This window comes from Eptatretus burgeri, chromosome 4, assembly GCF_056783735.1.
Source record: "Eptatretus burgeri isolate ZD-2024b chromosome 4, Ebu_testis_v1, whole genome shotgun sequence".
Taxonomy (NCBI): Eukaryota; Metazoa; Chordata; class Myxini; order Myxiniformes; family Myxinidae; genus Eptatretus; species Eptatretus burgeri.
In genome coordinates, this window is record NC_140964.1 from 73,550,514 (window position 1) to 73,570,513 (window position 20,000).

Below are 20,000 nucleotides of genomic sequence, written 5' to 3' on the forward strand. Positions count from 1 at the left end.
CAAGAAATAGCATGATGCTTGCAAAATCCATAAAACAAATTTGACCTTCAAAATAATTGGGGGATGAATTCAATGAGAAAATATGCAAATCCTCTTGATATTTCAAGTCAATCAGATGAAAATTGAAAATTTTAGAAATTCGGCCGACGTCGACCTGGAGGTTTTGACAAATGGACAGATAGAGAATAATGCAGAAGACCAACCAAATTACTTGAAAAATCTTCAATTTTCGCAAGTAAAAAGTTACTTTGACTAAACAACACAAAGTACACAATTTGGTACACTGTATTTCGATATTACATGGGGATTGTACTTGATGTCCAAGGAAAGTTCCAGGTTCTCCACAATTAAAATCTCCACAATTTCTGCTCCACAATTGAAAGATAGCTTTCCAGTAAATTGTCTAAAACACGTTGTAGATAATGGTGCCTGTCGATGGTATTTGTTTTACCTCTAGTTAACACTACTGTCCAGGTAGTATCAATGCCGGTGTTCGTTGTTGGCTCATGTACTAAAAAAATAAAAAGTGAGATGGATGTCATGTTCCAGGTTTTAATATTGTTGTTTTCCCCATTTATGTCTGCAATGAAGTATGTGACTGATCCAGGACTGGGGCTTAACCACAGTAATGTCCACAACCTGTCAGGAAGCCCCCAAAGCTCTGGCTCCACCTTCACAATTTATGTAGTTTTCGTTGTTTATGTCAAAACATTCAAATGTATGAGCATTTCTGCATTATATTTTCCTCATATACAATAGGAAAAGGTGCATAATTCATTCCATTCAGCAATTTATTTACTTCGTCATTTAAGCTTGTGACCACAAGCCCCATTTCTTTGGAAAACTTTTAAAAAAATCATTCTGCATAATAAAGTGTGATAGCCTTTTGGATCTATAGAATTTTGTTGGGACTTATTATATACAGAGGACTAGGCATAAGTCGTCACCATCGGGACCGAGAAAAAAGTGACGACTTAGACATGTGACGACTTACGCGTATGCGAACATTCATGATGACTGTGGGGTGAAGGATGAAGTCACGCGTGGCCTGGACACGTATGTGTGAGAGGGCGCAACAATCTCTAAGCCGGCTATTGTACCAAATGGGAAACACAATCCTTGGGGCATAGGTGGGCGTTCATTGGTGAGTTGGAAAGTGATCTAGCAAAGATGGAATTCATTAATCATTTTATCAAAAGTAAAGATAATGAACAACTGTAAGACAACTCATATACCATCGGTGATGCTATATGACCATCGACAAATGTGGAATGAATGTAGAATGAGTTTTCATATGGAATGAAAACTCATATACCATCGACAAATAACATGACACACAGTCATCGTGATGACTACCACTCAATACCTATATGTATATGTGTGCGGTGATATACAAAACAAGCCAATATAAAACCATGATCGGACTTCAACACTAAGCTCGATCGATCCTTTACTCCTTTGCCAGAGACTGCATTGCGCAGCCTGTCTACCTCTTCAGATGCATGTGGGACGGCACGCTGACTGAGCTGAACGCAGCACAGTTATAAATAGCCTATCACTGGCGGTGTACACCAATGAGCGCGCATCATGATTCCATGAAATCTGGCTTCTCACGAGGTAGAAGTTCCGTGTGACGAGTTAGGCGTGGTAATTTACTTGAGTTTCCATTACGCGGGAACGGACAACATCTGACGACTTAGACAAAGTGACGACTTAGACGAAGTGACAACTTAGAGATGACGACTTACAGACTTTATTCAAAGGGATTTAACATGAGATAAATTCGGGACTTTTTGACGCTGCCGACTTAGGCGAAGTGACGAGTTACACGCTACCGACTTACGCCTAGTCCACTGTATTTAAAACTGTGTGTATTTTGATTCTTTTCTTTGTATTTCTCCTTTCTTCCCCATCAGCTTCCTTTTCTTTCTGCTGACAAAATTTGATGTCGAGCTGATTGACCCAGGAGCTTCACCTCCAGGCTTTGATTCCCATCGTTGTGGCTTGGGCGTGATGCAGCCTCAGCATGGAGTGAATGTACGCTTTAGATGCATCGCTCAAGAGAGGGTGTGAGTGGGAGAACAAATCCAGAAGTGAATCTTTTTCAGCCTTCAAAAATGGCATTAAAAAAACCAAAAGAAAAAGCATGACATCACAATTGATCATCAGTCCACCAGAGTGAGTTCAGCATTCATTGGAGGATATCCTTCAGAAGGGTACCAAGAAAGATAGCCTCAAACAGAAAGGCCATCACTTCAGAGAGTACATGAATGAATACGATGGACCTGGACCACCATCCAAAATAATGAGTGGCACAGACACTGGGAAGGGCATGAATTGAGGCCATCAATGGTGGCTCGTTAAGAACGAAGAACTGCCTTTCAATAAAAAAAATGAGTAATTCCCTCAAAGGAAATAATTACATTTGAACATTTATTGTCTTATTTTGATCAAAAATGTTGAGAAATATACATCTGTGGCAATCATGAGAGTTTAACTATCACTCTGTTAGATTGATAGGTACTCACACTACATTACCAAATTATTGTGAGAGAAAAACACTATAGCTGGTAAAGCAATATACCTGATTATCAAAACTATTTATTCAATTTCCAGAAGGGTATCACTTTCACGAATGGTTTTCTGCCAAACTTTGGTAGAGATCAAGCAGAATATTTTTGCCATACCTCCTACAGAGCAGGAGCAAGTACAATATCATCCGTATGATCCGCATAGTGATTTGGCACATGTATTACGCCAGATGCCCTTCCTGACGCAACCCTGGTCGCCTCTTACGACACAGGGATATGGTACACCTATTTTAACCGGGGTATACACCGGCCCAGTATACTGGTACTCATTTCGCCGACCTCGGAAGGATGACAGGCTGAGTCAACCCCCTGGTGTATTAATTCAGTGGCCCAACGGGGCTTGAACTCAGGACCTTTTTGGATCCCAAGCCGCTGCCCTAACCACTGCGCCAACACCAGGCTTTGATATGCTCTCTACAATGTAAACTAAAATATAATAATCTGTTTTTTGTATATTCATTGTTTTCTTGCTATCATGCCAATTTATGTCAAAATTTCAAACCCCGAAGTCAAAAACCATACCACCAGAAAGGCAAACTTGTTACAAATACACGTGAATCAAAGGCATAATTTTACAATTAAAATAGACAGATCAAATAGTTGCTTAAAACAAATATATCATTTTAAATAAAATGCAGCATTTTACAATCATTTCAACTTTATTTGCATGATGATGTACCCTGCAGATATCATTATGTATTTGAACGAATGTGTATTCTTTACACTACATACAAAGGAGGTCTTATTTGTCGAAGTTGCATACCCATGCACTTAATCCTCGAGTAAATCAACTTGCATATTTATGATGGCTTGTTACTTGCAAAATCGAAGATTTTTCAAGTATATCGGTCAGTCGATGTTGTATTTCTCTCTGCCTGTCTGTCTGTCTGTCAATCGCCTGCAGGTCACAATTAAAAACCGATCTTCACAGAACTTCAAGTTGTAGAGATAGTCTCAACTGAGAAGCCTATTCATTTTGAGGTAAAAGGTCATCTTGAGGTCAAAATTCTAAAATCATCAATTTTCAACTGAAAAATGGTCAATTTACATCCTATTAACTTGAGAGTTGAACAGGATTTGCATAGTCTATGACTGAATTTGGAAACCAACTATTTTTGAGGTCAATAAGTCAATGGCCAACTCAAGGTCAAACTTCTAAAATAATCAAGTTCAACCTTAAAAATGAATCAATTTTTATCCGATTGACCTGAACTTTGATTAATATTTTGAATTTTAATCATAATGAAATGGACAATTTGATGTATCTATGGCAACCTATGGAGAAGGGCATGGATTTTGCATCTGTTGTGCTCTGCATGACGTCTTTTTCTTGTTTTTACCTGTAAAAGCGAAGATTTTTCAAGTATATTGGTCAGTCGATTTTGTTATTCTATCTTTCAGTTTGTCAGCTACATGTCACAATTTTAAACCAATCTTCACGAAACTTCACCACATGGTAGAGTTTGTCATAAGGAAGAAACCTTTCATTTTTGAGGTCAAAAGGTCAAAATGTCAACATAGGCCCAAGGTCAACAACTAAGGTGGTTCTTCAAAAATCTTAATTTTCAACACATTGACTTGACATTTGAAGAGGATTTGTACATCACGTCACTGAATTCAACCATCAATTAATTTTGAGGTCAACATCGGCCCAAGGTCAACAACTAAAGTGGAATTTCTAAAATCCTCAATTTTCATCCGATTGACTTGGAATTTGAAGAGCATTTATATTTCAGGTCACTCAATTCAACCACCACTTATTTTTGACCCACATCGGCCGAAAGGTCAACATAGTCCGGATTTCTAAAATTGTCGATTTTCATCCAATTGACTAAATTTGAAGAGGATATACGAGGTGTGTTCAAAAAGTATCCAACCTTAATTTTTCGTGTGTAAACAAATGAAGCTAGGGAGGCGTGGTTTGGTGCACGTATGTAGGCGATCCTAATCCGTATGTGTGAATATCTTCCCGCCTGCAGAAGCTGTCAGTCGCCGACAGACCGCCGATGAGTGAGGAAGTGTAAGTGAGCGCCGTCGGATTTTCGTTTTTGACAAAATGACGGAAAAACAAACTTGAACAACGCTACTGCATCAAATTTTGTGTAAAGTTTGGCGATTCCCAAGTGGAAACGATCCGCAAGATTCAACAGGCCTTCGGGAAGGAAGCAATGGGAACCACACAGATAAAAGAGTGGTACAACTGCTTCAAAGATGGTCGCACATCAGTGGAAAGTGAAGCACGTTCTGGTAGGCCCTCAACATCCCGAAATGAGATCGTCATTGACCAAGTGAGGACCCTGCTGATGCAAGATCGTCGAATCACGATCAGAGAACTTGCAGACAAGGCGGGCGTCAGCATTGGATCCGTTCATTCCATTGTGACTGAGGATTTGGGCTTAAGGAGAATCTCAGCGAAGTTCGTGCCAAAGCTGCTAACAATCGAGCAGAAGCAACTCCATTTGGAGATCGCACAGGACATGCTGGAGACTGTGAACAGCGATCCCAACTCCTTCAACACAGTGATCACTGGCGATGAGACCACAGTGATCCATCATTTTGTCAAAAACGAAAATCCGACGGCGCTCACTTGCACTTCCTCACTCATTGACGGTCTGTCGACGACTGACAGCTTCTGCAGGTGGGAAAATATTCACGCATACGGATTAGGATCGCCTACATTCGTGCACCAAACCATGCCTCCCTAGCTTCATTTGTTTACGCACAAAAAATTAAGTTTGGATACTTTTTGAACACACCTCGTAATTGCCTGTCAATAAATTCAACCATCCAATTCTTTTTGAGGTCAACATGGACCAAAAGGTCAACATAGGCCCATGGTCGACAACTAAGGTAGTACTGTATTTCAAAAATTGTCAATTTTCATCCGAATGACTTGAAATTTCAGGAGGATTTATATTTCAGGTCAGTGAATTTGACCAATCAATTATTTTTAAGGTCAACATTGACAGCCAATTATGTTTTAGGTTCAAAGGTACGTCAACATAGGTTCAAAACAGAGACCAAAAGGTCAACACAGGTCAAAGGTCAACAACTAAGGTGGCATTTGTAAAATCCTCAATTTTCATCCGATTGACTTAAAATTTGAAGAGGATATATATTGTTGCGAATTCGCACCCGCCGGCGTGCGTACGGCCACGTAACACGAATCGTGGCACGTCGCCCACCGGACGGACAATTCAGTCGTGACCCTCTCGGAACAACGCCGGAAGCTAGTCATGGGTGGGGGTTTAACCTCACCACGATCGTGCCAATTGCCCACCCGCACAGGATAGAGTTGCTCGCCAAATTCGATGTACCTAAGTACCTGCGCGAATGGTCGACCGGGCGATCGTACCAAGCCACAGGCCGACTCCGGACACGAACCGCTTAAGTGGTCCGTTCCGTGCTACAGTGATAACCGAGCGGTGTTATCGTCGGCCTTGACGGTTCCGATTAATTGCCGGGATGTTGCACCCACTACGAACCCCTTACGTGATGCAAGATGGAGGGTCAATAAAAAAGGAAAAGAGACGAAGCAGAGCAGGAACAGTTCAACAAGCAAGCATTTTATTAACACACACAGACAAGCACGTATATACAGCCATACAGTCAAAAATGCACATATAACAGTTAAAACAGTCATGCAACAAAAGCAAATGCAGAGCTACAACCGACTCCGACCGACACACGGCAACACTTACGCAGTTCTACTTCACAGACGACGCCAACACACACATTTATACAAAAAGCAAAGGAAGGAAAAGAAAGAAAGAAGTGGCAACTTCCCTTTTATGGCTGGTGAGTCCCTCTCCCGCGACCATCAGCGTGGTCGCGCCTGGCCCCGACCTCTCTCGCGGCCGGCGAACCCTCTCCGGCACTCCCCGTCCGGACGCGCAGGTCCACCCCACAACTGGCGCTGCCGCGTCTCCCGTCCGTGCCTTCGTGACAGGGCCGCTCGCCAAGGCGCGGGCACAGGACCTCTTCCCGAAGACCAACTCTCGACAAAAACCAGACCACCAGCCAAGACGAAAAGAAGACGAAGAGGAAGAGGTGCTCGAGCGCCCCGTCCACGTCCATCTTTTTCGCGCGGGGCTCCGCTCTTTGCCCTGCTCCGTTCTCGGCTCCACCTTCCTTCGAGAGGGTTCCCGAAAAGGGCGTTCCCTCACGCTCTCCCTCCACCCCGCCCTGTGCGGGGGCCGGGGAAGTCAGTTTTTGGCTCTGGGCCAGAGAATTAGTCCCCCAAAATGAGACACCTCCTTTACATGACCTCTGACCTTTGACCTGCATCGCCCCTCCTCCACTCCAAAGCGCGGGGAAGTCAAACGGGAGAAACAGGCGGGGAAACCTGCGCATCCTCGCAGTTCCCTCCTTGGCGCCTTTGTTTGTCGTTCGGAAGCGGACGTAGTGGCGAAGATGTGGTAGCGTAGATGGTGGAGCTGGCGTGGTTGTAGTGTGGTTGGTGCTGTGATGGGGATGGTGTGGTTGTTGAGATGCTGTTTGTTTGAAATAAAAGATAGGAGAAGAAAAACGACTCACTCAAAACGTCGCAGCCTGGATGGATCACATAAAAATCCCTCAATACAACGGGTTTGGGCTAACTACACATGTACCTATGGAGATATCTCACCTGAGGGCCCTTTATGGTGTAATGTGAATTTCCACAGCCGTAACAATATTTATGCCTGGTGGTGGCTGTGTAGTTTGGGTGGTGGGCTTGTGATCCTAGGATCCTGAGTTTAAATCCCACTCGGCTGTTGAATTAACACCAGGTGGGGTTGGCTCGACCTGCCATCCTTCCGAGGTCGGCAAAATGAGTGCCAACTTGCTGGTATCCTGTGTCGGAGTGGCGACCCATCCAAGATTGTGCTCAAGAGCCAATGAGACTGCTAAGGCAGCACCAACGCTCTGCGCAGAGTGGTCCCCATGGATGGATGGATGGATATATATTTCAGGTTACGAATTCAACCAGCCAATTATTTTTGAGGTCAACAGAGACTAAAAGGTCAACATAGGCCAAAGGTCAACAACGAAGGTGGTGTTTCTAAAATCCTCAATTTTCATCCAATTGACTTGAAATTTGAAGACGATTTATATTTCAGGTCACTGAATTCAACCAACCAATTATGTTTGAGATCCACATCGGCCAAAAGCTCAACATCGGCCAGATGTCTAAAATGGTCAATTTTCATCCAATTGACTTGAAATTTGAAGAGGATACACATTTCATGTCAATGATTTCAACCATCCAATTATTTTTGAGGTCAACATCGCCCAAAAGGTCAACATAGGCTCATGGTCAACAACGGAGGTGGTATTTCAAAAATTTGCCAGTTTTCATCCGAATGACTTGAAATTTGAATTGGATTTATTTTTCAGGTACCTGAATTCAACCAGCCAATTATTTTTGAGGTCAACAACGACGAAAAGGTCAACAACTAAGGTGGTGTTTCTAAAATCCTCAATTTTCATCCAATTGACTTGAAATTTGAAGAGGATTTATAGTTCAGGTCACTGAATTCGACCAACGAATTATTTTTGAAGTCAGCATTGAACAAAAGATAAATATAAGCCCAAGGTCGACAACCAAGGTTGTATTTCTAAAATCCTCAATTTCCATCCGATTGCCATGAAATTTGAAGAGGGTGTATATTTCAGGGCACTGAATTCAACCAACAAATTATTTTTTTGGTCAACATTGGCCAAAGATCAACAACTTCGGTGGCATTTCTAAAATCCTCAATTTTCATTCAATTGACTTGAAATTTGAAGAGGATTTATAGTTCAGGTCACTGAATTCGACCAATGAATTATTTTTGAAGTCAGCATTGAACAAAAGATAAATATAAGCCCAAGGTCGACAACCAAGGTTGTATTTCTAAAATCCTCAATTTCCATCCGATTGCCATGAAATTTGAAGAGGGTGTATATTTCAGGGCACTGAATTCAACCAACAAATTATTTTTTTGGTCAACATTGGCCAAAGATCAACAACTTCGGTGGCATTTCTAAAATCCTCAATTTTCATCCAATTGACTTGAAATTTGAAGAGAATTTATATTTCAGGTCACTGAATTCAACCGCCAATTATTTTTGAGGTCGACACAGGCCAAAAGGTCAACATAAGCCGTCTTTCTAAAATTGTCAATTTTGATCGGGTTGACTTGGAATTTGAAGAGCATTTACATACAGGTCACTGAATTGAACCAGCCAATTATTTTTGAGGTAAACATAGACTAAAAGGTCAACACAGTCCAAAGGTCATCAACTTCGGTGGGATATATGAATTCCTCAATTTTCATCCAATTGACTTGAAATTTGAAGACGATTTGCATGAGATCGCTGAACTCAATGATCTATTAATTTTGTGGAAATGAACTATTAATTTTGTGGTCATCATTGACCAAAAGGTCAACATACGCTGAATTTCTAAAATCCTTAATTTTCTTCCGATTGACTTGAAATTTGAAGAAGATTTATATTTCAGGTCACTGAATTCAACCAGTCTATTATTTTTGAGATCAACATGGACAAAAGGTCAACAACTTGGATGGTATTTCTAAAATCCCAATTTTCATTTGATTGACTTGAAATTTGAAGAGGATTTATATTTCAGATCACTGATTTCAACCACCAATTATTTTGTAGGTCCACATTGGCCAAAAGGTTAACGTAGGCCAGAATTCTAAAATTGACAATTATTCATCCGATTCACTTGAAATTTGAGGAGTTTCAGATTTGGTCATTGAATTGAACCAGCAATAATTTTTGAGGTCAAATTTGTTTTATGGATTTTGCAAGTGTCGAACTCTGCACATCTTCTTCTTGTTTGTTTATTTGTCTGTTTGCGTTTGTTTGTCCGCACAGAACTTTCTAGTTTTTCTCCGCAACCGCTTGTCGGATTTAGACAAATTTTTTCCAATTGGTGTGACTACTCATGTGGAATGTTTCAATGATAAGAATGACATCATAGTTCACGTCTTGTGGCAGCCATATTGGAAAAATGGAAAAACTTTGGACCTCTGTTTCTATGAAATCGCACCAAGGAAAAAATTGAAACTTGGCACATAGCAAGTACTCCTCATGTGGAATAAGTGTGATTTTTATGACGTCATAGGTGCCCTCGTTATGTCATAATTGCATATGTAGAACGCCACATCCGATCAGTATGAAAATTTTTGATGGTCATCTGGGGATAAAAAAATTTTCATGATGTGACCGGTCACATGATTTGGCAGCCATATATATATATATATATATATATATATATATATACATATATATATATAAATATATATATATATATACATATATATATATAAATATATATAACCTTCAAAAATCTTCTTCTCTGAAGTGGCTGAACAAATCAAAGCAAAACTTTTCACATATGACCGCATGTCCATGAGAAATAAAAGGTTCACACATTTATCATATCATAGGTCACATTGTTGGCAGCCATATTGATTTCCCTAAAACCTATAACAATACACCACTCAAAAGAAGGCCCGATGAGGGACGGCAATCTCTGATTGCTCTTCTTTTTGTTTTTATTTGTATTTATCTATGCCGAAGTGAGGGGTCAAAAAGTGTCGTAAAAAACGGGAAATGTCGTGGAGAATAAAATTTTACATTTTCAGCAAGGCAGCCACTGCCTGTTGCACCACAAAACAACACGTGGCCAACACAGGTGAGTCGCCCTGAACTTTGTTCAAGTCGATCTACTGTATATACAATATTCAGTGACAGTGTGAATATTGTAGAGCACTGGCTTAAGCACTCCAATTAAATGGTTGATAAGAAACGGCACCCTTGACATGAAATTGGCAATCACCGACCATCGTATTCAACATACACCTCCCGGAGATGCCCAAAATGTCAAATACCGTTTACAAAACCCCCCCATCCACTTTCTCAACAATCCTCTGGAAGAAGTCTTTTCTTTCAAGCTTCTGGGTCTCACTATCTGCCATGACCTTTCCTGGGAAAGTCACATTTCCAACCTTGCCTCAAAAGCCAGTCGCCGACTGGGAATCCTCCGTCGTGCAAAGTCCTTCCTCGGCCCTCTTGAGCTCCTGACCACTTACAAAGCTTTTGTCCGTAGCCTGATGGAGTACTGCTCTCCCCTCTGGGCTGGTGCTCCTGCCTCCCACCTTTCTCGACTTCACGCTGTCGAAACCAGGGCTTTTAAGATCATTGGCATCTCCCGCAATGAAGCTGAGTCTTTGGGCCTCTCACTCAATCACCGCAGGTTGGTCGGTGGTCTTTCTGTCTTCTACCGACTCCTCTCCAGCCTTGCCCCCCTGCTCTCTCTGTGACTTGGCCCAACCACATTTCCACAGGTCGCACAAGGTCCGCCAACAACCCCCTTCTGGTAAAACTACCAAAATCACGAAGCACTGCTCATCTTCACTCTTTCATTCCTCTTTTTCCCGCCTTTGGAATAAACTTCCTCACTCTATTCTTTCCCATTCTTCCCTCCAGGCTTTCAAAACAGCTGTTCACCACCACCTCTTATCTTCCCCCATCCAAATCCTCGATCTTTTCTACCCCCGATAATCCACCCAAGCCCACTTCCTTCAATTCTCCTGCTTTCCTCCCTGAAAGTCCCTTTAATGTCCATCTTCCACTCGCCATGTTCCCCGTCCCATCCCCATCCCTCTCCCTTCCACAGTTCACCTGCGTCTGTTCCCCAATGTTTTGTCCCTTCCACTCCCGCCCCTCTTGTCTCATGCCTCCTTGCTGTGAGTTGTGTGTTAGCTCTCATACGAGCCTCGACCAAGGTATACAAAAAAAAAAAAAAAAAAAAAAAAAAAAAAAAAAAAAAAAATAAAAAAAAAAAAAATGTCCGAATGGACAAATGCACACTTTTCTAGGAATGGGAACTGCTTGTAAGTTGGATTCTGGAGCTTAAATTTTGTAATTCTTCATTTAAGATATACTCGTGGTGATCGCATGTGCGGGAATGAATGAAAGCAATGAATGCTGATGTCTCTCGGCGTTTATAAGCACTGCAATATACCCAGCGATTCGGAGCTATGATGAACAGGCATTCGATAATATGAGTGAGGACAGTGAAAAAAAACATTATCATTAAGAAATGGTCGCTGCCTGCTCCAAGTCATGGCAATGTTGAGCAAGCCAAAAAACATGGCGGCTTCAGGCCCCAGCAAAGGTTACCCAGGAAACGCCTTAAGACTCCAGAGAGCGAAGTGGCCGAGTATCTCCTGATGAAGGACATAATTAAATAAGGCCGTTAATTATCTTCAAAAGGGCTGTTTTAATTAACCTAAACACAATTTTCAGGCATGCACTTCCTTGGAATCTTCTTTGTATGCATGCAAAGTTTCAGGCCAGTACATTTTATGGTTTTGGAGTTATGGAGGAGACACACTGACACACTTTGACATTTATTGGGATATATATGTATGTGTATGTATATATATACATATATATATATATATATATATATATATACATATATATATATATATATATATATATATATATATATATATATATCAGCGATGATCCAGTCTTCCATTTGATTACTACATATATTGACCCGATCAGCCAATTATTTTTCTCTAATGAAGGTTTCGGTTTGTGGTACTCACTTGTGATGTTTTCTCTCCTTTATAGCTGCCATAGCAGAACAGTGGAGAGCCAGAGACGAGGAACAGGAGTGCAGTCGCGTTGAATATTTTCTGTTCGGGAGTCAACAGAAGCGAAAAAGTGGGAGGGTCAAGTGGGGCTAGGATGGAAGAGGAGGGACGATTTGTCGCTGATGAGGGATGGAATAAGGAGAGAGCGAAAGAGGAGTGTGGTGAAGGTGGAGGGGGGGCATCCACGGGTGCGATATCTCCGCATCTTTGCAGCATGACTGTGCACAGAAGCCTCAGACGTGAGTCAGGTATGTCCTGGATGGGAGGGGTATGGGGAGGGGGGGGGGATATAAATGTTTTGAAGATGGCAATGGAGGTAAGGACAGGCATGTGGACATGGGAGCCGAGCCGTTGTGTTGAAGATGTGTCCCAAGGAAGGAATGTTTTTCGTTCCCATTTAAATACCAGTTGTGATGTTGGGTTTACAGTGCCAGGGTCATATCTGTGATTAGTAAAATAGATGATCTGTAGTTAGTTCTGAAGTCGAGAAACACATTTGTAAACAAACAAACAAACTGCCTAGATTCAGGAAAAGGCAAATAGATTTCACATGTGTGACAAATGCAGTGAGAGAGGGAGGAAAAGCAGAGGAGAATATTGCAGCTGTGTTTGTATTATAGGCGAGTGCCCGCGCACATGCTGCGCATGACAATTCAGTCGGTGTCGTGAGGAACACACACACACACACACACACACACACACACACACACACACACACACACACACACACACACACACACACACACACACACACACACACACACACACACACACACACACACACACACACACACACAACAGTTTTCTTTAGAGGTTACAATGTCAGAAAGGGTATTTAAGACTTAGGGTTGCAGGAGGTTCTTTCTGGTTATTTCGTGTTACAAATATTGACCCAAGTGATATATCTGTTCATTAACTGGTACTCACTTATCACAATGCGTTTACTTTTATGTTATTTTCACAATTGTCCAAACATATTTCCCTTGATGTTCCACATTTAAAACATATTCTTGTAATATTGCGATTATAGGATGATGATGATGATGATGATGATGATGATGATGATGATGATGATGATGATGATGATGATGATGATGATGATGATGATGATGATGATGATGATGATGATGATGATGATGCAATAATCTGCCTGACCAATTTGTTTGCTGACATGATAAAGTTCATTTTTCCCATTGTCTTTCCCAAATACAGACACCCTCCACTCCCACCCCACCCCATGCACGCAATCCCTGTATTAATATGGGCTCAGGGTATATTGACTTATGATGTCAGAGCACATGTCGTTTGGGGTCCTGGAGTGTGGATGTTTCTGTTTGCTGAAAACCTGATGTTTTGGAATACTTGCAGAAAGGAGCAAAAGACACTGCTCGCAAAAATTATTCCAATTTATATATTTAATGTTAGAAACCATCACTTTGTCTCACTGGGGAGAAACGAGAGCACATTAATATATTTTCAATACCAGCATGTCTTGAGCATTCGTACTTCATTGGCCACAATTATTCCCACCTTAATGTGGGATTGGCCGAGGGAGAAATTTTGATCGAAGTTTTTCACGAACTGGCTGACCAGGCCTGATGTTCCACTGCTGTTGATTTTGGCAAAAATTTATAATTTGTTCAGGGTGCCAGCAATAACTCGCCTCGTCTTCATGAAGGACACCATGGAATCTTGAACATCCACCAACTGATGCAGGCACACCTGGCACTCATGGAACTCAGCTTAACGCCCATTGGAGGAACGCACACTTTGTGATGCAATACCCTGCTGGCGAAATGTTATGCTGGCAGTTCATATAATCGGGTGGGGGATTGAACCCCGACTAAACAGATCAAAGTGTGCTCCCTCTGTGGCATCCTGTTGGACAGTAACAAGACCTTGTGTAACCACTGTAACGTTTCCAAATTCTGCATTGTCCCTTTGGTGTCAACTTGTATATATTTTTTCTTCTACTCGTTGAATCATCTCAATGGGTTGGCCTGTTTAGCGTCCCCATCTGAGCACATAATACGTAATATGGGGATCACACGTTCAAACACCATATACCTTCCGTTTCATTTTGTCCCTCACCTACTCATGTCTTTTAAATTCACATGAAATACTATGATGTCACCAAATGTCCTTGTCCATTATATAATAAAATGTATGTTCAAGCTCCTCCATGATATTTATTATTAAAAAAAGTTTAATTCTCACCTTTCCTGTTATGCCTGGTGTTGGCTTCATGGTTGGGGAGGTGGGCTTTGGATCCGAGGGTCCTGAGTTCAAATCCCGCTCAGCCGTTGAATTAATACCAGGTGGGGTTAACTCGGCTGTCATCCTTCCGAGGTCAGCAAAATGAGTGTCAGCATGCTGGTATACTGTGTCGGAGTGGTGATCCATCCAGGATTGTGCCCAATAGCCAATGAGTCTGCTTAGGCAGCACCAACGCTCTGCACAGAGTATGGTCCCATTCTCTTCCTCCTCCTCCTTTCCTGTTCAACTTATTTCTTTCTTGTTTGCTCTGCTCCAGGATTACAAGTAAAGAAAGCCAACAACTAATGGTGTATTGGACCATAAAGTGGACCGATTGAACTTACACCAAGCTCTCAGAAACACATAGAAGGACAAAGATACATGACGCGATGAACCAGCACCTGACTACATCCTCACGCTCCCTACAACCTAAGCCTTTGTGGGACCATCCAGGCACTGCACCCACACATCGACGTGTGCGTCTCAATGTAGGAGGCCTTACCCATGAGGTACTGTGGCGTACCTTAGATAGACTGCCTCGAACCCGCCTGGGCCGTCTGCACACATCAAACTCACCTGATGCGGCACTCGAGCTGTGTGATGACTATGACCTTGGAGATGGCGAGTTCTTTTTCGATAGACATCCCGGTGCATTTTCCTCAATCTTGAACTTCTACAGGACAGGTCGTTTGCATATGATGGAAGAAATGTGTGCACTCTCCTTTGGGCAAGAGCTTGACTACTGGGGCGTGGATGAGGTCTACCTAGAGTCGTGCTGCCAAGCCCGGTACCACCAGAAGAAGGAGCAGATGAATGAGGAATTGAGGCGTGAGGAAGAGAGCCTGCGTGAGCAAGATGATGAGGCTTTCAATGGTGGTTGTTGCCTTGACAAGCGCAAAAAACTCTGGGACCTCCTTGAGAAACCAGGCTCTTCACTTGCAGCAAAGGTAAGACTGTTTTATAAAGTCGTAGACTCCTTCACACTCTGCTTCATGGTGTGTTTAATGCATGGTGAATTTAATTCGCAATATAGCCCATTGTTGGCTTAACAGTTAAGGTGGCTGGTTTTAAAATCTTAGGGTCTTCAGTTTGAGCCATTGTCTTACCATTGAAATAACACCAAGTGGGTTGACTCAGCCTGTCATCCTTCCTAGGTCGGCAAAATGAGTACTAGCTTACTGGAAATAGGGGGCACTGCATCAGCGGAACAGCTGTGCTTCCAACAAAAAATGACGCAACCAGCAGCCACAAGCTGTATACGAAACAACAACAATTCACAATACGTTTCAACTTCGAATTCACGGACGGGCTCGTGAAAGTTACAGTTAGGATCACATATCATGATAAACAAGGAAAAAACATGTACATTTGAAGACTGAACAACATGTCTTCTATCATTTAAAAATGTCATAGCCCTCATTCTTTTAGTAATTTTGCTGTGCGGAGTTAAATGGCGAGCCCATACTTATTTACAACTAAAATAGTTTCCAATCTACCAGTCGGCCATCTTTCATCACATCGCAAAACAGAGTTAGGTGCAAGAGTATGCCATCATGTTCTGGACTTGCGCCATGTTTGAACAAAATCAGACCATGCATGTCTGAGAAATGGTTGGGGACACATTCAAGTAACAAAATAGCCGCCAGTCGGCCATATTGGATCTGATCTCGAAAACAAATGACATGCATATTTAAGCCATCATTCATTCCCTGTGTGCCAAGTTTGAACAATGTCGGTAAATGCATGCCCGACAAATGGTTGAGGACATGTTCAACATCGGGTTTTCTTTTACAACTAAAATGCCCACCAGATGGCCAGCTTTGTTCACATTGCGAAACAAAATGATTTGCTTATGTATACCATCATGTGTTGTCATTGTGCCAAGTACAAACAAAATCGGCCCATGCATGTCCAATATATGGTTGTGGACGCATGCATGCATGCATGGATACGAAAATCGAGACCAAATCTATAAGCCCCCGTTTCGAACCAAGTCTAACGGAAGCTGAAAAGTCCAAAACGAAATCAGTCTCAATTTGGAAGAACAGCACTTGGGAGAGCGCATACCTCCACCACGCTGAACAGTTTATGTTTTGCATCCCACTGATAGGTCAAATCTGCATCAAGACCTAAGTCAAAATGGAATCAGCTTGTTCTTGTCACATACCCAACTCATCCACCAAGATTTGTCAAAATCCATCCATAACTTTTTGAAATATGATACAATATATCGTTTTTGGTCCTAAATCTCTCAATGGTGAAGAATTACTTTAAAAATCAAAAATTATCGCATCCTGATCTGGATCTTCATGACAAACGAATCAATTAGTCCTAGTCGCACACCTAACCTGTTCACCAAGTTTTGTCCAAATCCGTCCACAACTTTTTTAGATATCATGCTATATATCATTTCATGCCTGGTATTGGCTTAATGGTTTGGGTGATGGGCATGGGATCCAAGGATCCTGAGTTCAAATCTCCCTTGGATGTTGAATTAATACCAGGTGGGGTTGACTATGCCTATCATCCTTCTGAGGTTGTCAAAATGAGTGCTCGTATGCTGGTATACTGTGTCAGAGTGGTGACCCATCCAGGATTGTGCTCAATAGCCAAGGACACTGCTTCGGCAGCACCAACGTTCTGCACAGAGTATGTTCCCGATGGATGGATGGATATTGTTTTTGGCCCAATCACTTGAACTACCTACAACTGTCGAGCTGTCGTCCATGAAGAATCACTTAAAAAAAAAATATTGGATCTGGATCTTCACCAAAATCTAATCAATTCATCCTTGTCACACATCCAACTTTTCTCCCAATTTTATTTTTTTTTGTACACATAGTCGGGGCTTGTGGAAGAGAGTACTAGTACATTGAAAAGATCAGGATGCAGCAGGACAAAAAGAACACAACAGCAGAGTTGAAGGCCAAGATAGAGGCAGACTTGGGCAAACAATGGGTGGGATGCCGAGGTACACAAGATGGATATCGAAGGAAACTCTCAGGAGGGAAAATTTGGAAGGAGGAAGGACTTCAGTGGTGCTAATAAGCATAGAATAAATTATGGTTTTGAATTGGGGATGATCTGAGATGGTGGTGAACAGCTGTCTTGAAGAGCTGGAGGACAGAATGAGATTGAAGAGAATGTGGAAGTTGGTTCCACATGTTGGAAAAATAGAAACAAATGAGTGGAGCTAAGCAGTGATCCTGGATTTAGGTAGTTTCAACAGAAGGGGATTGATGGTGGACCATATGCACCCTGCAGAAACCTAGTTGGGGGGGGGGGGAGACAAAACTTTGTACAAGTACATCCATAACTTTTTGAAATATCATGCTATATATCATTTTTGGCCCTATCTCTCAATGGTGAAGAATCACTTTAACAATTAAAAAAGCTCTTGCATCCAGATCTGGATACAGATCTAGATACAGGTGAAAACATAACCTCTGCCCACCCTTGGTGGCAGAGGTAATTTATGGTAATTGCAAAATCAAACTCGAATTGGAGACATTCTCAAGCGAATGCAAATGTATCCCCAAATTTGCTTTCCTCATCAGGAAGTATTGCTGAGGAGAGGCAAAGAGAGAGGCAAAGTCACTAGCTAATTAAGACATTGATTTCTCCACGCTTATCATGTGAAATTTCCTTCCCAAGAGCAATAGCATTCAATGGACATCAGCGCACTGCAATAATATCACCGTCCATACATGTATATAATCCTTTTACATGTGTGGCACTTTTCAGATTGCTTGCATGATACTCAATCACAGTGTAAATAGTACTTACAGTAAGTTACTGTAATTGCATTTTAGACCCAGTTTTTGCTGTTTCCATAATTATTTACAATACAGGATGTGTGCGTACATATATTCAGTATATACAACAAAAACAGGCCTTTCTGGACCTGATAAATGCAACATGACATCGAACGTCATGCGTGCATGCATGTAATGTCGTGTTTCATTTATCGGGTCAGAAGGGCAATATCTTGGTTATTATGCCCGACCACAAACTTACCTCCTGATTGGTGAGGTAGCAAAGCAGAGGTAATGTGTTCGTGTAGTAGACGAACACTGCAGCACACAGATCATGCAGCTTTGGCTGCTATATGATGCAAGCAATGCCTTAATGCTCTATCAAGCTCATAGGTTTTGTCCGACTGCATATTAAACTGACTTGGTTTGTATGGTTACAAGTAAACGATTGTGTAGTATGTCATCCTGACAAGCCCCAAAAATGGCAAAATTATGGTCGGCCACTCCACTGTCCTTTACTTGGGACCTTTAAATACTCGGTCTTTAAAATAGACTCGAGTGTGCGCTGCCGAAGCTATCCGGGCAGGAAGCGAAGTGGGACGCATATGCACACAGCGTTTAATGTTATGATGCAGTTATCGGGATGGGACAGCCTTGTTTCGGCTCGTATATATATATATATATATATATATATATATATATATATATATATATATATATATATATATATATATATATATATATATGTATATATATATATATATATATATATATATATATATATATATATATATATATATATATATATATATATATATATATATATATATATATATATATATATATATATATATATATATATATATATATATATATATATATATATATATATATATATATATATATATATATATATATATATATATATATATATATATATATTTGTATATATATATATATATATATATTTGTATATATATATATATATATATATGTATATATATGTATATATATATATATATATATATATATATATATATATATATATATATATATATATATATATATATATTGTTACGAATCTGGCAGCCATTTGCACACAGCAGCCAGAGTCCCCACAGTTCATTTATTTCGATAAGTATGTGTTTATAGTTACGGTCGCGTCCCGATGTTTAATGATGATTCAGTGTATGTGCGCTGCGAGTTATTTTTTAGTTTGAATTAATATCCAACAACAACAACAACAACAACAACATCCTCCTTGGCTCCTGCCACCATCGGCCTTCCTCACGCGCATGCGTGCCGAGCACAGATGTGGGTGGGGCTTCCATTGTCTCAGATCGGAGCCCCGCTCCAAAAAAAGGGCATGGAGTGTTTCCTCTGCCCAATGAGCGAAGGGCGAGCATCACATGCACGCCCCAGCCAATGGGAAGCCAGAACGCCCAGGGAAGGAAGAATGTCTCGACTAAGCGACAAAGAAGAGAGAAGCACCAAAACAGCCACAGAGACTCCACCCAGAAGAGGCGTGTTTTACCCGCCTACCGTGACCCTCCTCCAATCACGGCTGGCCAACACGAGACCCGAAACGCCCCGTCCAATCCGGAGGCGAGTCTCCAGAGAGCGGATTCCTCCCTCCCCTCCCACCCTGCGTGGCGGAGGGTAAGAGGAATGGAGCGGTGCGTGAGAAAAGGTTGTTGGTCAGTAACCCCCCTGTGTTCTGACCTGCTGGGCGCTCC

At 41.5% G+C, this 20,000-nt stretch overlaps 2 protein-coding genes and 1 long non-coding RNA gene across 11 annotated transcripts in view; 2 read left to right on the forward strand and 1 right to left on the reverse strand.

The window, feature by feature from the left end:
- Positions 1 to 3,950, forward strand: part of PTGIS (prostaglandin I2 synthase) — a 51,600-nt gene extending 47,650 nt beyond the window's left edge. For 2 of the 3 annotated variants that reach the window (XM_085878669.1, XM_085878668.1), the window contains exon 9: positions 1,917 to 3,950. In XM_085878669.1, the coding sequence (XP_085734795.1) occupies positions 1,917 to 1,936 (20 nt within the window). In that variant the 3' untranslated portion in view covers positions 1,937 to 3,950. The remainder of the gene's footprint in view (positions 1 to 1,916) is intronic. The other variant, XM_085878667.1, reaches the window with a different exon arrangement.
- LOC147028349 (uncharacterized) overlaps positions 1 to 20,000 on the reverse strand; it is a 149,981-nt gene that overhangs the window by 31,365 nt on the left and 98,616 nt on the right. For 2 of the 7 annotated variants that reach the window (XR_015057526.1, XR_015057527.1), the window contains exons 3-4: positions 12,206 to 12,508; positions 6,089 to 7,084 (exon numbers count right to left, since the gene is read on the reverse strand). This is a non-coding gene — a long non-coding RNA (uncharacterized LOC147028349). Of the gene's footprint in view, positions 1 to 6,087; positions 7,085 to 12,205; positions 12,509 to 17,325; positions 17,778 to 20,000 lie in introns of those variants that run through there. The other 5 variants (XR_015057530.1, XR_015057529.1, XR_015057528.1 and 2 more) reach the window with 4 other exon arrangements.
- The window catches only part of LOC147028350 (potassium voltage-gated channel subfamily B member 1-like), an 81,227-nt gene continuing 73,595 nt past the window's right edge, over positions 12,369 to 20,000 (forward strand). The window contains exons 1-2 of the mRNA XM_085878666.1: positions 12,369 to 12,501; positions 14,787 to 15,456. Of these exons, the coding sequence (XP_085734792.1) occupies positions 14,899 to 15,456 (558 nt within the window). The 5' untranslated portion in view covers positions 12,369 to 12,501; positions 14,787 to 14,898. The remainder of the gene's footprint in view (positions 12,502 to 14,786; positions 15,457 to 20,000) is intronic.